Source organism: Thalassophryne amazonica, chromosome 6 (genome assembly GCF_902500255.1).
Source record: "Thalassophryne amazonica chromosome 6, fThaAma1.1, whole genome shotgun sequence".
Taxonomy (NCBI): Eukaryota; Metazoa; Chordata; class Actinopteri; order Batrachoidiformes; family Batrachoididae; genus Thalassophryne; species Thalassophryne amazonica.
This window is the reverse complement of record NC_047108.1, coordinates 126160634-126185713: the sequence shown is the minus strand read 5'-3', so window position 1 is coordinate 126185713 and position 25080 is coordinate 126160634. Positions and strand designations below refer to the sequence as shown.

Sequence of the window (25080 nt, the reverse complement as noted above, 5' to 3'; positions counted from 1 at the left end):
GACAAGAAGTTGGAGTAAAAGCTCTTCCCTCCACGTTTTCTGCTTTGCATTAGCACACATGCACACCTGAGCATCGGTTATGCGCATGCCTGTTAATCCTCTCCCTCCCAACTCTTCTGTACTTTGCTGCACGGTGAAACCATCTGATAAGACCGATGATTAAATTGTGCACATATCATTCATCACAGAACCTACTGTGGACAAACTCGATCTGCATGAATTACTGACCAATTCCCATTTAAGTCAGAATGGGAGCCTTGCTACTGTCAAGGCATGAAGTTTGTAAAATGTGCAAAAAAAGATTATAATTTTGCCTGGTTTGTTGGATTTTGCTCTTCTGAAGAAGGACTGCATTTCTGTAGCACTTTTCCATCTAGCAGATGCTCAAAGCGCTTTGCAGTTGTACCTCACTGACAAAGTAAATGGGCGAAATAAATGCATCCCCAGCTGATGTTGGAACCTATTTTCACAGCTGGGTTGACTTCGATGGGGCAGATCTGGTCTCATCTTGTCCAAGGATGTAAACAGGTAATATTGTCAGGATTTGAACCCACAGTCATATTGGCAGGCCAGCTCCTTATCCACTGAGCTACTTGCTCTGCATGTTATTTTCTTTTGTTTGATGGGCATGGATGTCTTATTAGATATTGATTATTGATTCTACAAAATTGGTTCTTTTGATTGGTTCTAAGTCTATAGCAGCATAACTAAGGGATGGTTCAGGGTCACCTGATCGAACCCTAACTATAAGCTTTTTCAAAAAGGAAAGTTTTAAGCCTAATCTTAAAAGTAGAGAGGGTGTCTGTCTCCCTGATCCGAATTGGGAGCTGGTTCCACAGGAGAGGAGCCTGAAAGCTGAAGGCTCTGTCTCCCATTCTACTCTTACAAACCCTAGGAACTACAAGTAAGCCCGCAGTCTGAGAGCGAAGCGCTCTATTGGGGTGATATGGTACTATGAGGTCCCTAAGATAAGATGGGACCTGATTATTCGAAACCTTATAAGTAAGAAGAAGAATTTTAAATTCTATTCTGGAATTAACAGGGAGCCAATGAAGAGAGGCCAATATGGGTGAACTATGCTCTCTCCTTCTAGTCCCTGTCAGTACTCTAGCTTCAGCATTTTGAATTAACTGAAGGCTTTTCAGGGAACTTTTAGGACAACCTGATAATAATGAATTACAATAGTTCAGCCTAGAAGAAATAAATGCATGAATTAGCTTTTCATCGGAAGAAAATGGATGGATGGATGGATGGATTTATGTATTTAAGAGTAGGGTTGGGTATCAAGAACCGGTTCTTTTCGGGTATCGTTAAGAAATGATTCGATCCACCGATATCAATAGCCTTTTTGCTTAACGATTCCCTTATTGGTCCTTCAGAGCACCTGTTGTTTTAGAGGGTGTTTGTCGGGAAAATGATCATTTCTCTATATTGATTACAGACTCTGCGGTGGGTTTGTAATCATGCTTCTGCAGCACAACTCCGCTTTGGAGCTTGAACCAGTGAAGCAGTGCTTCAATTCACTGCTTTGTTGGTTCTTTGATTCATTGCTCTTCAGAAGTGGCAAGTCCGCTTCTTAACCCCTCTCAAAGCCATTAAAATGTGTCAGTCGTGAGTCACTTTTGTGCAGATTAAAGTCACTAACTGGGACTCCTGTCTTGTTGCATTCAAGAAACGAGAATCGTCCACCGTTCCATTTGTCCCACTCCAAACACTGCGTTGCTCTCTGCTGAGACATAGTCCGGTCGGAATTAATAACTTCAAAGCAAATCCTTGTTTAAGTCAAATGACACCTCTTTCCAAACGTTGTAATACAGACAATAAACTACAATCAACTAAAACATTTTTTTTCCTTCCAAAATGAGACGTCATGTGTTCTTTATGAATTACATTGATATTGACGTGCAGCACAGCCAGCTGCAAGAGCTCAGCTCAGAGGTATGGAGTGAGAGTCATGCCAGTAATGTCTGAAAGGAAATGCGTTTGACAAAAACTGCAGGTTTTGTTTATTTATGTCCAGAGATGAAGGATCCACCATGTTGAGTTTATTTATGTCCAGAGATCAAAGATCCAGTGACTAATTTCATATTTATTTACTTTAAGACTCAATTAAATGTTGTTGACATAGAAAACCTATAAAGCCTACTTTTAGTATACAGAAAATTCACAAGAGGTGTCGGATCTTCTTCTTTGTCTTTCGGCTGTTCCCGTTAGGGGTCGCCACAGCAGATCAATCGTTTCCATCTCACCCTGTCCTCTGTATCTTCCCCTGTCACACCAACCACCTGCATGTCCTCTCTCAGCACATCCATGAACCTCCTCTTTGGTCTCCCTCTTCTCCTCCTGCCTGGTGGCTCCATCCTCAGCATCCTTCTCCCTATATACCCTGGGTCCCTCCTCTGCACATGTCCAAACCATCTCAATCTCGCCTCTCTGACTTTGTCTCCAAACTGTCCCACCTCTGATATGTTCATTCCTAATCTTTTCCATTCTTGTCACTCCCAAAGAGAATCTCAACATCTTCAGCTCTGCCACCTCCAGCTCTGCCTCCTGCCTTTTTGTTAGTGCCACCGTCTCTAAACCATACAACATAGCTGGTCTCACTACTGTTTTGTAAACTTTCCCTTTCACTCTTGCTGATATTCTTCGGTCACAAATCACTCCTGCCACCTTTGTCCACCCACTCCACCCTGCCTGCACTCTCTGCTTCACGTCTTTACTACACTCTCCATTACTTTGAACAGTTGACCCCAAATATTTAAACTCATCTACTTTCACCACTTCTACTCCTTGTAACTGTACGATTCCACTGGGCTCCCTCCCATTCACACACATGTACTCAGTCTTGTTTCTACTGACTTTCATTCCCCTTCTCTCCAAAGCATATCTCCACTTCTCCAGACTAGACTCAACTTGCTCTCTACTCTCACTAGAGATCACAGTGTCATCTGCAAACATCATAGTCCATGGGGACTCCTGTCTGATCTCATCCGTCAACCTGTCCATCACCACTGCAAACAAGAAAGGACTCAGAGCTGATCCTTGGTGTAATCCCACCTCCACCTTGAATGAGTCTGTCATTCCGACTGCGCATCTCACCGCTGTCACACTATTCTTGTACATGTCCTGCACTACCCTAACATACTTCTCTGCCACTCCAGACGTCCTCATACACCACCACAACTCTTCTCTTGGCACCCTATCATAAGCTTTTTCTAAGTCCACAAACACACATTGTAACTCTTTCTGGTCTTTTCTGTACTTCTCCAACAGTATTCTCAGAGCAAACATTGCATCTGTAGTGCTCTTTCTTGGCATGAAACCATATTGCTGCTCACAGATCTTCACCTGTTTTCTAAGCCTAGCTTCTACTACTCTTTCCCATAACTTCATGCTGTTGCTGATCAGCTTTATGCCTCTGTAGTTACTGCAGCTCTGCACATCACCCTTGTTCTTGAAAATAGGAACCAGCACACTTCGTCTCCACTCCTCAGGCATCCTCTCACTTTCCAAGATTTTATTAAACAATCTGGTTAGAAACTCTACTGCCATCTCTCCTAGACATTTCCATGCCTCCACTGGAATGTCATCTGGACCAACTGCCTTTCCACTCTTCATCCTCTTCATAGCAGCCCTCACTTCTTCCTTGCTAATCTCTTGTACTTCCTGATTTACTCTCACCACATCATCCAGCCTTTTCTCTCGCTCATGTTGTTTATTCATCAGCTCTTCAAAATATTCCCTCCACCTTCTCAGAACACACTCCTCACTTGTCAGCACATTACCATGTGCATCTTTTACCACCCTAACCTGCTGCACATCCTTTCCAGCTCTGTCCCTTTGTCTGGCCAATCGGTACAAGTCCTTTTCTCCTTCCTTACTATTCAGCTTCTTGTACAGCTCGCAGTATGCCTTTTCCTTTGCTTTTGCCACTTCTCTTTTCACCTTACACTGCTTCTCCTTGTACTCCTGTCTACTTTCTTCATCTCTCCGACTATCCCAAAACCTTTTCGCCAACCTCTTTCAACCTTATGCTTTCCTGGACCTCTTCATTCCACCATCAAGTCTCCTTGTCTTCCTTCCACTGTCCAGATGTCATACCCAGTACTGTCCTAGCTGTCTCCCTCACCACATCTGCAGTACTTTTCCAGTTGTCCAGACTTGCTTCTCACCCGCTCGCTAAATTTACTCTTCCTTTAAAATGACCCCAACACCATTTCTCTTCTTGTCCTCACCATGGTACAACTTGTACCCACCGCCGATGCTCCTGCTTTTACTTCCCTTCCACTTGGTCTCTTTCGCACACAATATGTCTACCTTTCTCCTCTCCATCATATCAGCCAGCTCTCTCCCTTTACCAGTCATACTACCAACATTCAAAGTCCCCACTCTCATTTCCACCCTTCTAGTTTTCTTCTTCTCCCGCTGTTCGTGGCAATGTTTTCCTCCTCTTCTTCGTCGTCTTCACCCAGCAGTAGCCCAATTTCCACCGGCACCCTGTTGGGCAACAGCACCTGTGGCGGACGTTGTTAACCCGGGCCGCGACCGATCTGGTATGGGAATTCGATTCTTAGTCTGCATAGTTGGGTTGGCTTGTTTTAGTATACAGAAAATTCACAAGAGGTGTCGGATCAATAAGCTAAATTGATAATGGAATCGATATTGATAAAATCTTATCAAAAATCTTAACAATACCCATCCCTATTTAAGAGCCAATTTTTTTAAGGATCAGGCGGGCCGTAATTCAAGCCGACTCAGATTTCAACGAAACATGGCTCAGAGATGGAACCGACCACGAAACAAACTTTCCCAGAATTTGTCGACCAAAAACCACACGGTGACGGGGTCATCAAAGTTCAAGGCAGAAATATGCAAAAACTGATATTTCATTAAATTCCCATCTTTCAAGTGGTGTAACATTCAGCGCCATCAAGTCCCCAAGCCAGTTTAACTATCAAATGACTTATGGAGGCAAACTCTTTCATCTTACATACATATTACGTTGGTGGATCGATGGCACTGAATATAGCGGGCACTCAGAGTCTGGTCATTTTGCGAAATTGGCTGTATTTAAAGGCCCATAACCCTCTGTGCCATCAAGACCCCAACCATATTTCAGTGTTATCAACAAATATAGGCCCTACTCTATCAAATGCAACTGAAAAAACATTGGGGTCCGAAAACCAAACGGTGACCTGGCAAGGTCGAGAAATTTGTGGGAAAATTTGTTTCTTGGTAGGTTCCATCTCTGAGCCAAGTTTCACTGAAATCTGAGTCGGCTTGAATCACAGCCTAAAGTAAACCTGCCTGAACTTTAAAAATATTGGCTCTTAACCTGGTATTGTTGCATTTGATGTGTTTCTTGTCATGAACAACACATAAACTCTAATTGTGTTTAATTCACTGCTCAGAAATCATGCAGTATAAACAAAAAAAAAACTGCAGCAGACTGAACAGGTTGCTGACAAATATTCTATGAAAAGCTAATTTTGATTTTTTTTTAACACGCACGCACATTAAAACAAAGTAATCTCTTAACAGAAATGTCATCATTAGTGAAATACGCAAGTCCTTTCAGCAACTGTAGTTTTGCTGCATTGATTGAGATGTTAATAGTTATGCCCCCAGTTAGCTGTCTGATTTCAACCAAAACAGTCTCACAAGTGATTCACTCTGTTGTCTTACTGTTTTTATGTCATGTCTTAAACCAGAAATGTCCTGTAGCTATTAAAGCTACTATGTTCTTGGCTAAGTCAGGAATATTTGTTTAGGGTGGCGTTAAGGGAGGGGTCAACCCATTCTAGGCGCAGTTAATGTTTATTCTGTAAGGTATTTTCAATACTCTGCTCACAGACCTGTTGGTCAGCTTTGTGCGTTGTGTGGCTCTAAAGCTGCAGTGAACAACACACATGAATGAAAAGTGACGTTGGGAGAAATTCACAGCTTCACATACTGAGTTCAGGTTTAGATCCAATCACAGCAATCATTATTTTATTATGTGAAATAATAAACCAAGCAGAAATGTTTTATTCATGGAGTGGTCCTCTCAACATTTTGTAATATGGCCTATAGTGAACAAAGGGATGACCTCCTGTACCTCTTCTTCTCAGGTGTTGCCCGTGGTCGAGATGCTGCGGCATGGGCGAGCTGCGACCCCGCACCGTGTGGCTTGGCCACCCAGAAAAAAGAGAGCACCGGTACCCGAGAAATGTCATTAACAACCAGAAGTACAACTTCTTCACCTTCCTGCCTGGGGTTAGTGTCATTCAAAGGTCACGCATTCGCCTTTTAACCCCAGTTCCTCCATCAGCTTCTGTCAGCCTTCTTGCGCTGATTGAACTATTCGGTGGATCATACATCTGGAAATCTGGCTGAGACACTCATTTCAAATCGAAAATTTAATTGTAATGATGTCAGTAACTACAGAGGCAGTTGGCAGGCTGCAGTTCAGAACTGAATCCTTGCACCACCATGGAGAAACCAACATATATTGTACTTTAGTCCATTGACACTAGAATAAATTACTTTCCCCCCTAATAGTTTTTACTGTGCTATGTCATTTAGTTCATCAATGTGCTGTTGACTTGCTCCTTGTGAACACTCAGACAACATGTAGCAGCTTTCTACCTCTCATAAGATCTGGATTTTTTACATAGTAACACTTTTGACATGCAGACACAGAACGTACCCATCAGTGTCTGCATATGAGTGTTTTCTTTTTATGCTGTTTTGGTTAGTAGTTTTTGAGCCATTCCAAACACTTTTAGATATTTTTGTGGACATCTCCCTTGTCAGCTGAGGTCTCAGGTTTTCTTTTTCAAAGTTGTGTGTGTGTGTGTGTGTGTGTGTGTAGACCTGCTTATTCATTGTGTTTCTTAAAACAAATGTACAGTGGAGTGTATTATTTTCACCTTCTTGGGTTCTGTGTGTGTGTGTGTGTGCATGCGCAGTGCATCTGGAACATATTCGCAGCACTTCACTTCAATATATTATGTTTAAAAAAAAAAAAAAGCTTTTTTCGTGTGGTCATTATGGGGTGTTGTGAGTAGAAGTTTGAGGGGAAAAAAAAAAGAATTTCATCCATTTTGGAATAAGGCTGTAACAAAAGGGAGGGCTGAGAATATTTTCCGAATAGTTAGTGTGTGTGTGTGTGTGTGTGTGTGTGTGTGTGTGTGTGTGTGTGTGTGTGTGTGTGTGTGTGTGTGTGTGTGTGTGTGTGTGTGTGTGTGTAATTTTGCATTGTTTCAGATATTCAAACATTTATCCTGAAAGAAAGGTTGAGTAAACACAAAATACAATTGTTGTGTTAGAAAGTATTTAATGATTGCAGTGTTAATAACAGTTGTTAATTAGTGACTCTTTAGCCAAATAATACCAACTAAGTTCCATTAACATGGGTTTGCAGTTCTACTAACCAACAGATAAACAGTAACACAAACATAATCTGTTTGAGAGAGGTGAAAATTGTGTACTTTCTGGCTTACACCTGTGTTTAGTCTATGAATACTGTAGTTTTGTTTGCTAATAGTTAGTCTAATCTCTAACGGACACGTGCAGTGGTTACATTTTTACTGATGTTTGTTGTCCCAGAGGCCATTGTCTGACCGATGCACAGTTTGTATTTCTGTCAGCATGTGGAGGCCTTGTCACCCACTGATGCTTAGCTGGTGACTGAATGATTGACTGCATGACCCACTTCACTGGTCAGCAGTGTGAGAAGATAACCAGAAAGAAGTGTATAGGCTTAATTCAAAGAAATACATTCATTACAGACTGTATAAGAAGTAGATGCTTGATTTTGTTCATATGACTGTAGTGCTGATACATATATGTGATAATCTAGCTTTTCAATTCAGAAACTATCAATAGGGATGTCTCATTTCAAAAGGAGCATCCACACCTAAGAGGTATGTAATTTGTTGCTAAAATGGTAGTTTGTGTTTTAATACATTTTTTATATCATTAGAAGAGTAGAAAAGTGGTAATTGGTTGGAGCTTTCTTACACTTACACAGCTGCTACCAGTGATGCTTGTATTTTTCCCCCTCCAGCTTGCTTTACATATAAATTTGGTTTCCATAATCCAGTTGTCTTAAGATCTCATGGGCTTGTTTTATGGATATGAAGTCAGGCATTGAAAGAGGCTCACATTTGTTTGAAAAGCACAAGACAAGGTTGAAGCATTTTTGCATTGCAAAGTTTGATGCTTTTTATTTATGGTAGCTCATGTCAAGATGTTCTTTTCAAAGTCTGACTGGAACATTTTGTCCTTTTGTGTGCTGTTTCTTGTGTTATACCGTCCTCTTAGCAACAGGTTGGGAAATGACCTACAGTAGCAATGAGAAAACAAGTTTTCCCGTGGTAGTATTACACACGGGTGGTAATGCAATTCAGCGAATGTGTCGCATGAGTTGAGTTGAAGTTTGATGTTGATCCAGAAAAATATGTGCTGGCAAATGGTTCAGTGTGCTGAAAATATTTCAACATCTGGGGGAAGAAATCCCCCAGAAAACAAAGAATGCATGCTGGTTGAGAGGATAGGGGGTTTTACTATATCTTGCAGTCTGCAGTGACCTTTATTCAATCCTGAGATGGTGGATTGTTTTTGTTTGGGTTTCAGGGTCTCCGGTGGGCGTCAGGTCCTATATAGTCCTCACTTCTGTTTGTTCCTCTTCTCCTAGTTTCTTGTCAACCTTTCACTGTGCTCACTAATAAAGCAAAAACAAACTTTGAACTCTTTACAAACATATACTTATTTTATTGAATTTAAAACTGTGTACGTGTAATTGGCTAATGAACTGAAAATTTGATATTGGACTCACTGTTTGTTAAGCAATGAATTGCCTTTTATCATGGAACAATATGAACAGTCAGTGGTTGGAGCCTCCAGAATGCCAGAATATTGTGCTATTCTCATCTATCATTAGTTGAAATTATTTGGATTTTGGATTTCTTTTTGAATAAATCAATTAATCATAAGATATCATCTTTGTATTTGTCAGTATTTTGTGATTATTTAAAATCAAATATTATGTAACTATTCCATACAGTAAAGGGCAGATTAATCAATCATTTAGTTACTGAGTTGCATCAAGGTACATGGAGATTGTTTTCTATCAAAAGTCTATCAGTCAAGCTGAAATTTCTAACATTAAATGTTATTTCATTGCACACAACAAATATCATCATTCAGTTGTTTGTTTTGTGTGTTTCCAGGTGCTGTTCCATCAATTCAAGTACTTCTTCAACTTGTACTTTTTGCTTTTGGCCTGTTCTCAGTTTGTCAATGAACTGCGTTTAGGTGCCCTGTACACCTACTGGGTTCCTTTGGTATGCAGTATTTCATGAAGCTTTTTTCCCCCCTTATACTACTATGTTTATTGTGGTTAAGTAAATGTATTCTCCATGTAACCTCTAGTTTTCTGTATTTTGATTAATGGGAAATAATGTTTTGGATTTGTCAAGGAAGAGGAAGTGCATATTTATCACCTCGTACAGATAATGTTGCTGAAAGACATCGGCCTCTAATTTCACATTTTTCATTCTAGGGTGTTGTTTTGTTTGTTACCATTATGAGAGAGGCGATTGAAGAAATAAGATGTTACCTTCGTGACAAAGAAGTTAATTCACAGATTTACAGCAAACTTTCGACTAAAGGTAAGAATTAGAAGCAGGAGTACGATGGTTAAATTCAGCATGAGTTGATACGTGAACCATGTTACTTATTTTTCATCCTCTATTAGCTGTAGGATGTTGGTCCTATTAAAACTTATAGGGGCTAGAGGAAACCGTGGGTAATTTAAAGCAGAAATATAAAAGGGTACATAAGAGGCCGTGGTATAAAGTGCTACCAGTAATAAAAGACAGGAGACCTCTTGTGGTTTCCATCACTTTGTCCCTTTGATGTGGCAGCTTGTTTTTCCCATAAACACAATGACTGGTTGCCCCCATCGTAGTACACCCCCCCCCCCCCCCCCCCCCACACACACACACACCCACACACACCATGCATATCTTGGGTATTATAGGTGCTTTATGGTATCAGAACCTTACGTGTTATTACAATTTTACAATAGTTAGAAGGCTTTTTATTTTATTTTTTAAAAGTTGATTCATTGATTTTTCCGTAACTTTTAGTAAACACTGAGAAATTACCAGTAAAAACAAATTTTGCATGTTGTCATGTTTCATTTTTCTGTAAAACAAGGAAGGCATCGTGCAAATGTGTATCCTGAATTGTTAGTCAGTCTTCTCCAAAACCTTTATTACATCAGTGCAACCAACCCCTAATGTGAAGTCTCATGAACCTGATGCACAGCAATATTAATGTGCTTTAATGTCTTACATATGCAAAGCCTTGAGGTCATGGCAGAGGTCAAGGGTCAGTGATCTCTTCCAAACAATTTTGCCTGTTCATTCCAAATGGAATGAGAGAACTCCCCCTGCATTCTCTCAAATCTGCACGGAAAATTACTTGCCTGAATTCAAAGGAGTGACCGGTGATGCACGGAGACCCAGAGCTCACTTTCTGAAGGTCTTACTAGTTGATATATGTTGACACATTAAAAAAAAGAAAAAAGTGTTGCTCTGGTTATATAACTATGGTTTGAATGATCAATGTCATAAAAGGGATGATGGGGATTTTTAGTAGGTGATTGACAAATGATTAATTCGAATACTACACAGTGTTGGAAAGCACTTCAGTAACTTTGAGTATTTTTCTGTGTTTTAGGAACAGTAAAGGTTAAAAGTAGTGGCATTCAAGTTGGAGACCTTATCATTGTGGAAAAGGTTTGTTCTTTGTTGAATATGTTTGTAAGAGATTTGTCTGTTCTGTGTGTGTGGGTAGCTCTACTTTTCAGAATTGTCAAGTCACCACATATGTGATGTGAATAATGAGGGGTTGTTAATCTTCTGTGCTCCACTGGTGACTGAGGTTGAAAGGAGTTAGTAAAGATTTTGTAATCTTGTGATCAATGCAAACTTAGCCTGTCAAAACCAATGCCTACATAACAAATGTGAACCTAAAATGCATTTAATTAGATCTTAAACACAAATTCAGTTACTTTTTATCGATATGTACCACTTTTCATCTTGGAACCAATGAATAATTTCCCTTATTTCAAACAGTTGTCTGATTTCAGGGTATCTGTCATTTGCTCCTCACATGAACAGTGTTGATTCTTTGCCCCTGAAAAATGAGACTCAAGTTCTGCCTTCAGTTTTCAAATGAGGGCTTCTGTCTGAATCCCACATTACAGCACAGCTGAAGGAAAGGTCACACATGTTGCCTGATGCATTTCACCAATATGACTGATGTGGACTTTCATAGATTATATTTCAGAAGGGTTATTGAGTAGTTGGCAAAATTAAGCCATTGGCATTTTTAAAAGAAGTGGCATAAAACATCACTTTTTAGATTAATGACCATTTGGCAGTAATCCTTTTTTTGAAAATCTGTTCAAATGAATGGAATTGGTTACTGGAAGTACTTCACTGGTGGGACCAGTTCAGGCAGAATTTAAAAGCCAGTCAGGGTCCCGTTCAGGCAAAGTACAGCTGACTTGCTGAGAGACTCATTTTAACTGGAATTTGAAAACCTAAAACTCCTGCTTTTCTGCAATTAACATTTGAGGCAGAAGGTAAAGGGCAGGATGAGGACGTGATGTTGAATTTGTGTTTTTCCTTTGTGCCTTTCTTTGCAGAACCAGCGCGTTCCTGCTGACATGATCTTTTTAAGGACCTCTGAAAGAAATGGTAAACATCTGCTGGTCATTCGTTCAGATATCCACAACAGTCTGGCTGGGGAAATGCCTTGTTTAAAAAGGCTCTGAGGTGCAGGGATTAGCCTTGAGCCAGGCCAGGAAGTCCTACAATGTCTAAATTGTAATTGGGTCCAGTTCTGAACTATCAGTCAGTGTTGTGTGGTGTGGACTTGCTACGTCTTGTAATGGTGAGATGGGCATTGTAGACGAAACATTGTTCTCTTATCATCTTTATCTGTGGGGTACTGTCAGACTAAGTTTGTCTTTCAAATGAGGAGATAAGGAAAAAGAAAATCAAGAGACTTAAAAAAAAAAAAATCTAATGCAAAGACCAAACAGGAGCACAAAAAGCAGATGATACATAATCTGAATAAACAAATTTGGATTAGTCTGTGATAAGATGAGCACATTGACATCAGTGTCATTATTTGTTAGCACATATACAATATACAGCAAAATGCATTCAGAATTGTTTAGCTGATTATTTACTGCCTCACAGAAGACTACAGTTTTATTTTCAGCTCTTAGTAACTCAAAACATCTCTTAAAATTGTTATTGCAGTTTCCTAGTAAACCAGAAGCTCTTTTTTAATATTGGAAATACTGCTCAGTTATTGCTATTCCATGTGGAGGCCATTAGGTCAATTATGAAGAGTCTAGGCAAGGATTGAGAGTTTTGGGAAGGATGACGCATTCGGGGGGTGGGGGGTGGACTCCACTTATATCCACAGTTGGTTCTTGGAGTAATCTCCAGCTCAGACCTATTTAGACAAGTTCTTACAATTTATTGGTAACTGCCGTTGATATAACAAGTATTTCTTATTTATTAAAAAATAAATGCAATGATTGTTCTGTCATCCTTAACTGGAATGACAGCCTTCGTACTAAAAGCCTGTCTGTTGTTGCCCCCTAGGGGTGACTGTGTCTTCATCTAGCATCAGTGGCAGCTCTTGTCCTCTCCTTCTCAGGCTCCTGTTTCCTGCGTACTGACCAGCTGGATGGAGAGACAGACTGGAAACTACGCCTCCCAGTGGCCTGCACACAGAGACTTCCAGCTGCTGCTGTGAGTCACAGCAGCAGTTATGCAGGAGAAAATTGCATGTTGCAACAGTGGAGGAGTGGCTGTGTTTAGACTTCTGGTTTAGTCTGTCTTTTTTTGTGTGTGCAGCTCTGGTGAATACAGCAGTAATTATACATAATAACATTAGTCTAAGAGAGGCAGGTCTTTCATTAGCACTAAACAGACATTTAATTACAATACAGGTGTCATGATGGTCAGCCAATTTCATGAGGAATAGTTCAAACCCTGGCCAGTATTCTCATACGTGGATTTTAGTTTTGGACCAGTATTCTTTTTAAAATAAGCATTGATGTTTATTAAAATTGTCTATAAGACAATAGGCATAAGCAGTATTTACATATCAGGGCAGACACTTCTCACCTCTGCAAGGTGTGTTATCTCTTGCTTTCTGATTCCGGGTAGCAAACAGTTTTGTACATTACAGTAAATTATATATGTCAGGATCCACAAAGTGCAATAAATAAATTTATAAATAACAGTGTTTGCCATAGAACATAGTTAGTGTTTATTTATCCTGAACTCCCAAAGGACTGTATATTTGTCATTTTTCCCTTTTCCGTACCTACACTCAGTTAGATGAAGTAAGACCATCAAACCCATCAAGATCCGATTCTGCTTGGACTTAAATAGTTGTGATGAAAGATAGAAAATACCCAATTCTGTGGAACCAGAAATAAGAAGCCCTCATCTAAGTTTGTAAATACACCTTGCGGTGCTGTGGGACCCAGAACAGTAAATTTAACCCACCCACCTACTTCCAGCAAAGTAAATGTTCTTGATTTTGGGGGGGCGGCAGAGGGAACACTGGTGTTCTGAATATAAATAGAACCAGTTAACAACAAAATTTCACTGTTGAAACAATTATTATCCAAGATGGTTAAAAATGTAAAATAAGCACCCACTTTGTCTGTTTGATCTTACACCATGTTACCTGCAGGATCTTCTTCAGATCAGGTCATATGTGTATGCAGAAGAACCAAACATAGATATCCATAACTTTATTGGAACGTTCACCAGGGTGAGTACTTCCATTATAGTTCTATGGGACCCAACTGTAATTCAAGACGGTGTCTTTCTCTTTCACTGAAACCTCTGCTTCTTTAAGATAAGTTATTTTACGTAGTCAAAGCTTTATGTCCACCCAACTGTTTCAGGAAGATGGAGATCCTCCAGTCAACGAAAGTCTGAGCATTGAAAACACCCTGTGGGCCAGCACCGTGGTTGCTTCTGGTAAATGTCTTAACTGGTGGTGGTGAAGGAACTAATGACAAGGGATTATCCTGTTTCAGCTGTTTCTCCTTGTTTACGTTAATGATAATCTGGTGATTTGTCTAAACAGACACATGCTCACAGAAATAAAAGAATTTCAATTCAGATTTTTATTCAGTTATTAGCTCTGGAACAGCTGATTGAAATGATCAAAAAAGTTTAGTTGTTCCACTTCAGCTCATGTTTCCATCTGTTCTCTATTATGCAATTGGTAATCTGCATTCTGTCCTATACTTTTAATGGCATGTTCATTAGAAGTCATGTCAAAATGATAAGGCTGGGAACGATCTTCTTGACTTGCTGTGGTTTCTGTTGTTTCTTTATTGTGTTTGCCTGAGGTGCTTATTTGGTCTTTTTCTCTCCCCCACTCAGGCACTATAGTGGGGGTTGTGATTTACACTGGCAAGGAGCTGCGCAGTGTCATGAACACTTCCAACCCAAAGCACAAGGTACAGTAGTGTGGATGAGATACCGAGTACCTTCATACGGTCAAACTTATTATAGACACAGGGCTCCTCCTGGGGTGAAATCTAAATGGTGAAGGGGGGATCTCATACTCCCATAGGTCAACTTTTTTTTTTCTTTGTTTTTTGGCTAAGATTTAAAAAAAAAACAACTTTTGAATAAACATGTTAAGAGAAACAATGTAATATTCAGTCAAGTGAACAAGCAAAGGGTACAGATTAATTAATTTCCTTTGTTTAGTTCAATTGCTCACTGCTCACTCTAGAAAAGAAAACAGTCTATGTTGGATTTATAATTCTGGTCTAAACTGTGACCTGGCATTAAAATGACTGAACAGCCAAATATTTGTGAGGCTGTGCCACAAGAAATGATCTGTACTCTAGATCTCTCACGCACACACACAGTTAATGTTCTACAATGTTCTACCCCAAACTACAAAACCTGTGGCTCTTGAACTATCAGCATTTATTGGTATTGCTGGTCAGTAATCCTAATAACCTAATGGTGAAAAATTAAGCAAAGTGAGTACAGTGCTCTGGCAACCAGTGCATCTGCAACACATTGGAATTTGTTTACCGGTAATTTGTGCTTAATTTTAAAATGTTATACAGAAAGCGTTACTGTATTGTTATCTAGTCAAATGAGTGATTAAATTGTAGGTTGAAACACTTTTGCCGGCAATGCATGTGTATGCTGCCTCCTTTTTAGGGGCTAAACCCCCCCAACATTCTGAACCTAGATTCGCCTTGATCTGTCTTGATCTGACAGTGATTTTGACATCATGCTGACAACGTTAAATAATTAGAGTAGAATACAAACTTTGCACATATATACAATGAAATTTGTCCTCTGCATTTAACTCATCCTAATTACAGTTAGACACAATCTAATAGAGCTGAAACAACTAATCGAGTTAATCGATTAAAATCGATTATTAAAATAGTTGTCAACTAATTTAGTCATCGATTAGTTGCTAAATAACTTTGTTTTACCGCAAATGTTTCATTTCTTCCATATAATCAACCGAGCTTTGCTTTGAATCTTGACCCAATGAAGGAGTGCTTCCAGCTGCTGCTTCGTTGGTTTCATTTGTTTTATTTTGCTTTATCTTAATTTTTCCCCACTAAAACCCTAAAGAGCATATGTCTGTGAGGAATATTTACCTTTTTTTTTATGTTAAACTGACCTGTTATGGTCTTCTGAAACAGTTGATAGACGTATTTTATGTTAATGCCGTTGTCTATGGCGTTTTCAATGTTAAAGTTAGCATTAAGCTGCTGGCATTTCAGCATGTTTGTGCATTTGTTTTCTGTATAATAATTAATGGCTCAGCGTTTGTTGTAAAAGAGTCAGATGTATTACAAATTCTAATATTTTAAATTTATTTTTATTTATATGTTAATAATAATAGCAACAATAATAACTAATAATGCTACAATACAATTTTAGAGAAAGAGACGTGAGTCACATGTGTCATTGTGAAATGACCACATTGACCAATTGCACATATAATGAGTCAGGCTACAGTTTTTGATTTAGGTTTTATGGTTAACTGGTTATGCTAATTGCTCATTTGCAGCAACAAAAATACCTCTTGTTTCACCATATATTTTATAACATTTAGATGTTTCAGTGTTGTTTTATGGCAACTCAGCACTTTGATAAAGCAATGTCATTTGAAATAATTATTTTTGTTCTTTATTATAAACTGTTTTATTCTTATTTTATATTTCAACAGCCAAGGGACATTTGACCATTTGTTGATTTTCAAGTATTTTAAGTTTTCAAATAATGTTCTGTTGTTAAATAAAATGATGGGAGGAGAGAAAAATGTTTCCCTGGCACATTTTTAAAAAATTCCCCGCTAATCCGATTAATCGTGTCGAAACCCCATCAGATTCATCGATGATCCAAATAATTGCTTGTTGCAGTGCTACAATCCAACCACTAGGCGCAGTGGGCAGCCACAGTCCGGGGCCCGGGGACCAACTCCAGATGTAGAGACGCTGCCTTATTCAGGGGCAGAAAGGAGCAGACCCTAAATAATTAACACCTTTTACTGGACGGTCTATGATTGGGATCAAAGTCACACACATGAAAATAGAAATATTTTATGAAAACAATTTTCAGCTATTGAAAAAAGTAAGGATTACGGTCACTGTTCAAGAATTCAGTTTCCGCTCTGCCCTTTTGTCAAAGTAACACAGCTCCATGACCCACAGAATCTGGATTATTATTATTATTATTATTATTTAAAGGGAAGCACTGATTGTGATATTAAGTTTATATATTATAAAACAAGTGACAGGATGTGTGCTGTCAGAGATGGAGCATTGACTGCCATATCAGCTAAAAGAGCAAGTAAAAACACACACATAAAAGCCCAACTTGAATGTGCATTGTAAAAAAACAAAAATGAACAAAAACCCTGCCATTGTCACAGAAGATAAGATGCAGAATGTGGAATAAAAGATTTGCAGCTGAAAAGCAGCCACATACAGTAACGACTGCTGCTTGATGTGTGGATCTGCTCCAGATCAGTGAATGCTCCCGCTCTGCTCTGTGTGTATTGCTTGCGTCAGCTTGATATCTTACTTGGGAAAAAAAAAAAAAAACTGGGGAGAGGTGATTACCAGTACTAACTGAGACACAAACCGTATTGGCAGGAGTGTGCAAAATCACTAATTAAAATCATAGCATATGAAAATGTTGCAGAGGGATGACAGTCCATGTAATATTCTGTTCACAAATGTGCAAATATTGTGGATCACTGCACCAGGAAGAATCCTGAAGACAGATTTTTTTTGTATGTGTTGGATAAATCCTGGATAGATTGTCAAAATTATTTAGAAACCTAGAAATGCAAGATGTGTATTTGTTTGTCTTCATACATCAAAGACGCTTTCTTCTTTTTCTCGTAGGTAGGCTTGTTTGACTTGGAAGTGAACTGTTTGACAAAGATCCTGTTTGGCGCTCTGGTGGTGGTGTCGTTGGTCATGGTGGCCCTCCAGCACTTTGCTGGTCGCTGGTATCTCCAGATTCTTCGCTTCTTACTGCTCTTCTCCAACATTGTGCCCATCAGGTGCGACGTTGTGAAAGTCATCGGATTGTGTGCATCTGTAACTTAAACACTGTATTAGATTTATTGCGGGAAAAAAGGTATTTGTAGCCTCAAACAGATGGCCAATAAACACATCAACTCTGTGACTGAATTTAGTCTCACTTTACAAAAAAAAAAAAGATAAATTGCCTTCAATTTTAACTCAACCTGCAATGTTTACAGAATATACAAGTATCAAAAAAGGTGTATGGTTACACATTTGTGCAAGTTACTGGGATGCTGGCTGCTAAGATTCTCTTCTGGTTTGACATCTTACATTTTAGGTTATTGGAATTTTACATTTTTTTAGTTGATGAATCACAGGATATTAACATAAGTACAATTCATCCAACATCATTTCCTATTTCAATGAAATGTAACAGTGGTGGCACACCATATGAAGGTGTTCATGACTGACAATAATTCTGGTCTGACATCTTCAAGTTGAGATAATTGCACTTCTGTTTTTAACACCATATATTTACAGAGGTTGACCAATTTTTAATTTAGGTGTTTATTTTGGCATATATTCTTAACATACAAAGCATGTAGATTGAAATACTGCACTGTGTGACAGTTTGAAAACTTACTTCAAACATTCTGTCTTCCAGTGAGGTCACATTACAGCCAGCATGTGTCTCTCCTGTGTATAATAGTTCCACAAGGCACTAAATTTATTATTTGATTCTTCATTATTTCAGCCCTAACTGCTCAGTGTTTTCTTAGCAGGAATAAAAATGTTTTTGTTTTTTTTTCTTCTAATGCAGTTTGCGTGTCAATCTGGATATGGGAAAGATGGTTTTCAGTTGGATGATTAAGAAAGACCCAAAGATCCCTGGGACAGTGGTGAGAGCGAGCACCATACCTGAGCAGCTTGGACGAATCTCCTACCTGCTAACTGATAAAACAGGTGAGCCTGCAGAAAATGACTGTTATAGACATGCTGTGCATTTTTGTATCTTTTGTGTCTACTTGTGTGGTCAGTAGGTGCTAAAATGAGAGGTTCTGGTGTTGAGGATGTATTCAGCGGGGTGCAGAACAACTTGCTCTAAGGTGGAGTTTTTGCTCCTGGTGATGTGCTACTTATTGGACTCTTAAATCATAAAAAGCCCAAAGTCTCTCATCAGTACAAGCTTTTAGAGCACAACACCTTCAGCAGTGCACTTCCTGGGGTGTTACCTTCAGATTTACAGCCTTCTTGCCCAATAAAATGATCAGCCACTTCCCCATGTAGAGTGTGATAAGGCCAGGGAGTCTGCAGTCAAGGCTAATGTACACACAGGGCCCCTAGGTTCTTTTGATATACGGTCAGAAAAGTCTTTTAAAGTGAGTGTGAGGATACAGATGTGCCAAAAAGAAAGCTTCTGGGTACCTTGCCATTTCCTCAGTTCTCCATATTGGTCAAGCTCTTTTAAATCCCTGCACACAAGGTAAAGATTGGAAAATTTTATTTTACCAGGTACTCTCACCCAAAATGAAATGGTGTTTAGGCGGCTCCATCTTGGAACTGTGGCATATGGGATGGACTCGATGGATGAAGTACAGAGCCACGTGTTCAGCGCTTATACGCAGGTAAAACAAAAACACTTTTCTTCTACACATTCTAGAAACAATTATTCTTGTGAAGCTGACATGAGTATGAGAAACCATTCACTTTTAAAGGCTCATCAAAGGGGAAAGAAGGCGGACAGGAGCTTGTTTTAAGAAAAATATCAGTATGTGATTGTTGTTTGCTTGACTGCTTCCTGACCTCACATGACACTCTTTGTCCCCCTTGACACCAGAGGTTAGTGAAGCAGGAAACAGGATTAGCCCACTCACAAAGCAATGACCGGACTTCTTTAATGACGCCACCATTAACCCTTGGAACGCACAGCCGCTAAAAATAGCAAAGTCTCAATGCAAACACTAATTGTTCATATATATTTATTTATTTTTATTTTTTTTTCCACATCTGGTTATACTTATACTTAGACACCACTGTCTGACTCTTGATGGATGTTTAGGTTAGCGAGGCAGCTAGTTTTTCAGCAAGAAAATGTACACAACTCTAAAAAGCTAAAATTAATTCATTTATCATTGCTTGCTGGTTAGATTTTATTCTTTAAATTGAAATTCCAGATCATATGCAAAAAACGCTGCCCACAGATTTGTATCTGTTTTTTTTTTCTGATCTTCATTTTTTTTATGTGTTTTATTCTTCAGCCCACCCATGATCTTCCAGTTTCCAGAGCTCCACCAACCACTAAGGTCCGCAAAACCATCAGCAGTAGAGTCCATGAGGCTGTGAAGGCCATCGCCTTGGTGCACAATGTGACTCCCGTCTATGAATCCAACGGTGTAACAGATCAGGCTGAGGCTGAACAGCATTATGAAGACACCTGTAGAGTCTACCAGGCTGCCAGCCCAGATGAGGTAGGACATCTGGTCCTACAGGAAAGAAAACCTGAAACTCCAGTTTCAGTGACAGTAATGTTTTCATCATCAAAAGAAATGGATTAGATACCTTTTTGTAAGGTACACCTTGCCAGTACAAGGCCATGAGATTTGCCTTAGCTGCCTTAATTCTTGTGGCATCTGTAATTGTTGATGCCAAATTTTGATCCTGCCTTCTGGATGTCACCATAGAAAATGAGACTCATCCAGTGGTGGGCACAGTTCCGATAATCTGATAACCGATAATTATCAAAGATAATGTTTTCATTATCAGATTTTCTTTTTAGATAACTTTAAAAACCATTATCGTACTAATTATCTTCCGATAAATTTTTGTCCGATAACGTTTAGAGCGTTAATGTGGATAAACAAAGCTGAACAGCTACAAACACTTATAAAATTTAAAATCAGTTGAGCATCTACCTATTAAATGTTTCGTAGCAGATGTGTATTTCTACCCTCTGCAAACAGAGGAGAGCTGCTTCTAGAAGAAACCGCTCTATCCTCTGCAGGCAAAGGAGAACTGGTCACACACACAAAAAACCCATTTCTTTTAACCCCATATTGATACACGGGCAATATCACCCAAGTCATCCAGAGGCATACATTTTTAACTTATGGTTCAAATTTGAACCAAACTAATTTCAGTAGTGTTCAACATCATCATCATCAATTTTATTTATATAGCGCCAAATCACAACAAACAGTTGCCCCAAGGCGCTTTATATTGTAAGGCAAGGCCATACAATAATTACGTAAAAACCCCAACAGTCAAAACGACCCCCTGTGAGCAAGCACTTGGCGACAGTGGGAAGGAAAAACTCCCTTTTAACAGGAAGAAACCTCCAGCAGAACCAGGCTCAGGGAGGGGCAGTCTTCTGCTGGGACTGGTTGGGGCTGAGGGAGAGAACCAGGAAAAAGACATGCTGTGGAGGGGAGCAGAGATCAATCACTAATGATTAAATGCAGAGTGGTGCATACAGAGCAAAAAGAGAAAGAAACAGTGCATCATGGGAACCCCCCAGCAGTCTAAGTCTATAGCAGCATAACTAAGGGATGGTTCAGGGTCACCTGATCCAGCCCTAACTATAAGCTTTAGCAAAAAGGAAAGTTTTAAGCCTAATCTTAAAAGTAGAGAGGGTGTCTGTCTCCCTGATCTGAATTGGGAGCTGGTTCCACAGGAGAGGAGCCTGAAAGCTGAAGGCTCTGCCTCCCATTCTACTCTTACAAACCCTAGGAACTACAAGTAAGCCTGCAGTCTGAGAGCGAAGCGCTCTATTGGGGTGATATGGTACTGTGAGGTCCCTAAGATAAGATGGGACCTGATTATTCAAAACCTTATAAGTAAGAAGAAGAATTTTAAATTCTATTCTAGAATTAACAGGAAGCCAATGAAGAGAGGCCAATATGTGTGAGATATGCTCTCTCCTTCTAGTCCCCGTTAGTACTCTAGCTGCAGCATTTTGAATTAACTGAAGGCTTTTCAGGGAACGTTTAGGACAACCTGATAATAATGAATTACAATAGTCCAGCCTAGAGGAAATAAATGCATGAATTAGTTTTTCAGCATCACTCTGAGACAAGACCTTTCTAATTTTAGAGATATTGCGTAAATGCAAAAAAGCAGTCCTACATATTTGTTTAATATGCGCTTTGAATGACATATCCTGATCAAAAATGACTCCAAGATTTCTCACAGTATTACTAGAGGTCAGGGTAATGCCATCCAGAGTAAGGATCTGGTTAGACACCATGTTTCTAAGATTTGTGGGGCCAAGTACAATAACTTCAGTTTTATCTGAGTTTAAAAGCAGGAAATTAGAGGTCATCCATGTCTTTATGTCTGTAAGACAATCCTGCAGTTTAGCTAATTGGTGTGTCCCCTCTGGCTTCATGGATAGATAAAGCTGGGTATCATCTGCGTAACAATGAAAATTTAAGCAATACCGTCTAATAATACTGCCTAAGGGAAGCATGTATAAAGTGAATAAAATTGGTCCTAGCACAGAACCTTGTGGAACTCCATAATTAACTTTAGTCTGTGAAGAAGATTCCCCATTTACATGAACAAATTGTAATCTATTAGATAAATATGATTCAAACCACCACAGCGCAGTGCCTTTAATACCTATGGCATGCTCTAATCTCTGTAATGAAATTTTATGGTCAACAGTATCAAAAGCAGCAATGAGGTCTAACAGAACAAGCACAGAGATGAGTCCACTGTCTGAGGCCATAAGAAGATCATTTGTAACCTTCACTAATGCTGTTTCTGTACTATGATGAATTCTAAAACCTGACTGAAACTCTTCAAATAGACCATTCCTCTGCAGATGATCAGTTAGCTGTTTTACAACTACCCTTTCAAGACTTTTTGAGAGAAAAGGAAGGTTGGAGATTGGCCTATAATTAGCTAAGATAGCTGGGTCAAGTGATGGCTTTTTAAGTAATGGTTTAATTACTGCCGCCTTAAAAGCCTGTGGTACATAGCCAACTAATAAAGATAGATTGATCATATTTAAGATCGAAGCATTAAATAATGGTAGGGCTTCCTTGAGCAGCCTGGTAAGAATGGGGTCTAATAGACATGTTGATGGTTTGGATGAAGTAACTAATGAAAATAACTCAGACAGAACAATCTGAGAGAAAGAGTCTAACCAAATACCGGCATCACTGAAAGCAGCCAAAGATAAAGATACATCTTTGGGATGGTTATGAGTAATTTTTTCTCTAATAGTTAAAATTTTATTAGCAAAGAAAGTCATGAAGTCATTACTAGTTAAAGTTAAAGGAATACTCGGCTCAATAGAGCTCTGACTCTTTGTCAGCCTGGCTACAGTGCTGAAAAGAAACCTGGGGTTGTTCTTATTTTCTTCAATTAGTGATGAGTAGTAAGATGTCCTAGCTTTACGGAGGGCTTTTTTATAGAGCAACAGACTCTTTTTCCAGGCTAAGTGAAGATCTTCTAAATTAGTGAGACGCCATTTCCTCTCCAACTTATGGGTTATCTGCTTTAAGCTGCGAGTTTGTGAGTTATACCACGGAGTCAGGCACTTCTGATTTAAAGCTCTCTTTTTCAGAGGAGCTACAGCATCCAAAGTTGTCTTCAATGAGGATGTAAAACTATTGACGAGATACTCTATCTCACTTACAGAGTTTAGGTAGCTACTCTGCACTGTGTTGGTATATGGCATTAGAGAACATAAAGGAGGAATCATATCCTTAAACCTAGTTACAGCGCTTTCTGAAAGACTTCTAGTGTAATGAAACTTATTCCCCACTGTTGGGTAGTCCATCAGAGTAAATGTAAATGTTATTAAGAAATGATCAGACAGAAGGGAGTTTTCAGGGAATACTGTTAAGTCTTCAATTTCCATACCATAAGTCAGAACAAGATCTAAGATATGATTAAAGTGGTGGGTGGACTCATTTACATTTTGAGCAAAGCCAATTGAGTCTAATAATAGATTAAATGTAGTGTTGAGGCTGTCATTCTCAGCATCTGTGTGGATGTTAAAATCGCCCACTATAATTATCTTATCTGAGCTAAGCACTAAGTCAGACAAAAGGTCTGAAAATTCACAGAGAAACTCACAGTAACGACCAGGAGGACGATAGATAACAACAAATAAAACTGGTTTTTGGGACTTCCAATTTGGATGGACAAGACTAAGAGTCAAGCTTTCAAATGAATTAAAGCTCTGTCTGGGTTTTTGATTAATTAATAAGCTGGAATGGAAGATTGCTGCTAATCCTCCGCCTCGGCCCGTGCTATGAGCATTCTGGCAGTTAGTGTGACTCGGGGGTGTTGACTCATTTAAACTAACATAGTCATCCTGCTGTAACCAGGTTTCTGTAAGGCAGAATAAATCAATATGTTGATCAATTATTATATCATTTACTAACAGGGACTTAGAAGAGAGAGACCTAATGTTTAATAGACCACATTTAACTGTTTTAGTCTGTGGTGCAGTTGAAGGTGCTATATTATTTTTTCTTTTTGAGTTTTTATGCTTAAATAGATTTTTGCTGGTTATTGGTGGTCTGGGAGCAGGCACCGTCTCTACAGGGATGGGGTAATGAGGGGATGGCAGGAGGAGAGAAGCTGCAGAGAGGTGTGTAAGACTACAACTCTGCTTCCTGGTCCCAACCCTGGATAGTCACGGTTTGGAGGATTTAAGAAAATTGGCCAGTCTGGAGTTACCTGTAAGTGCTGTGACAGAAGACGCCTGTGTGAAGCTAACTTATTTGCAAGAATCTCCTGCAGAGTCCCTCTGTTAAATAAAAGACATGTGCAGAAGAGGTTACAATTTGCCAAAGAACACATCAACTGGCCTAAAGAGAAATGGAGGAATATTTTGCGGACTGATGAGAGTAAAATTGTTCTTTTTGGGTCCAAGGGCCGCAGACACTTTGTGAGACGACCCGCCAAACTCAGACAGTGAAGCATGGTGGTGCAAGCATCATGATATGCGCATGTTTCTCCTACTATGGTGTTGGGCCTATATATTGCATACCAGGTATCATGGATCAGTTTGGATATGTCAAAATACTTGAAGAGGTCATGTTGCCTTATGCTGAAGAGGACATGCCCTTGAAATGGGTGTTTCAACAAGGCAATGACCCCAAGCACACTAGTAAACCAGCAAAATCTTGGTTCCAAACCAACAAAAATTAATGGCTCGCAGTCGCAGATGTGAAGAAATCTTGAAAAACTGTGGTTATACAACTAAATACTAGTTTAGTGATTCACAGGATTGCTAAAAAAGCAGTTTGAACATAATAGTTTTGAGTTTGTAGCGTCAACAGCAGATGCTACTATTATTGTGAACACCCCCTTTTCTACTTTTTTTTTTTTACTAATAGCCCAATTTCATAGCCTTAAGAGTGTGCATATCATGAATGCTTGGTCTTGTTGGATTTGTGAGATTCTACTGAATCTACTGGTACCTTGTTTCCCATGTC

The 25080-nt window shown here is 39.3% G+C and overlaps 1 protein-coding gene across 2 annotated transcripts in view; it reads left to right on the top strand.

Annotated features, from left to right (window-relative positions):
* The window catches only part of LOC117513070 (probable phospholipid-transporting ATPase IIA), an 86279-nt gene that overhangs the window by 19822 nt on the left and 41377 nt on the right, over positions 1-25080 (top strand). For both annotated transcript variants that reach the window (XM_034173394.1, XM_034173393.1), the window contains 13 exons: positions 6111-6255; positions 9216-9329; positions 9548-9656; positions 10732-10790; positions 11705-11756; positions 12733-12827; positions 13783-13863; positions 14000-14075; positions 14487-14563; positions 17501-17661; positions 18447-18589; positions 19139-19251; positions 19885-20094. In XM_034173394.1, coding sequence (XP_034029285.1) covers positions 6111-6255; positions 9216-9329; positions 9548-9656; positions 10732-10790; positions 11705-11756; positions 12733-12827; positions 13783-13863; positions 14000-14075; positions 14487-14563; positions 17501-17661; positions 18447-18589; positions 19139-19251; positions 19885-20094 — 1435 coding nt within the window. The remainder of the gene's footprint in view (positions 1-6110; positions 6256-9215; positions 9330-9547; positions 9657-10731; positions 10791-11704; positions 11757-12732; positions 12828-13782; positions 13864-13999; positions 14076-14486; positions 14564-17500; positions 17662-18446; positions 18590-19138; positions 19252-19884; positions 20095-25080) is intronic.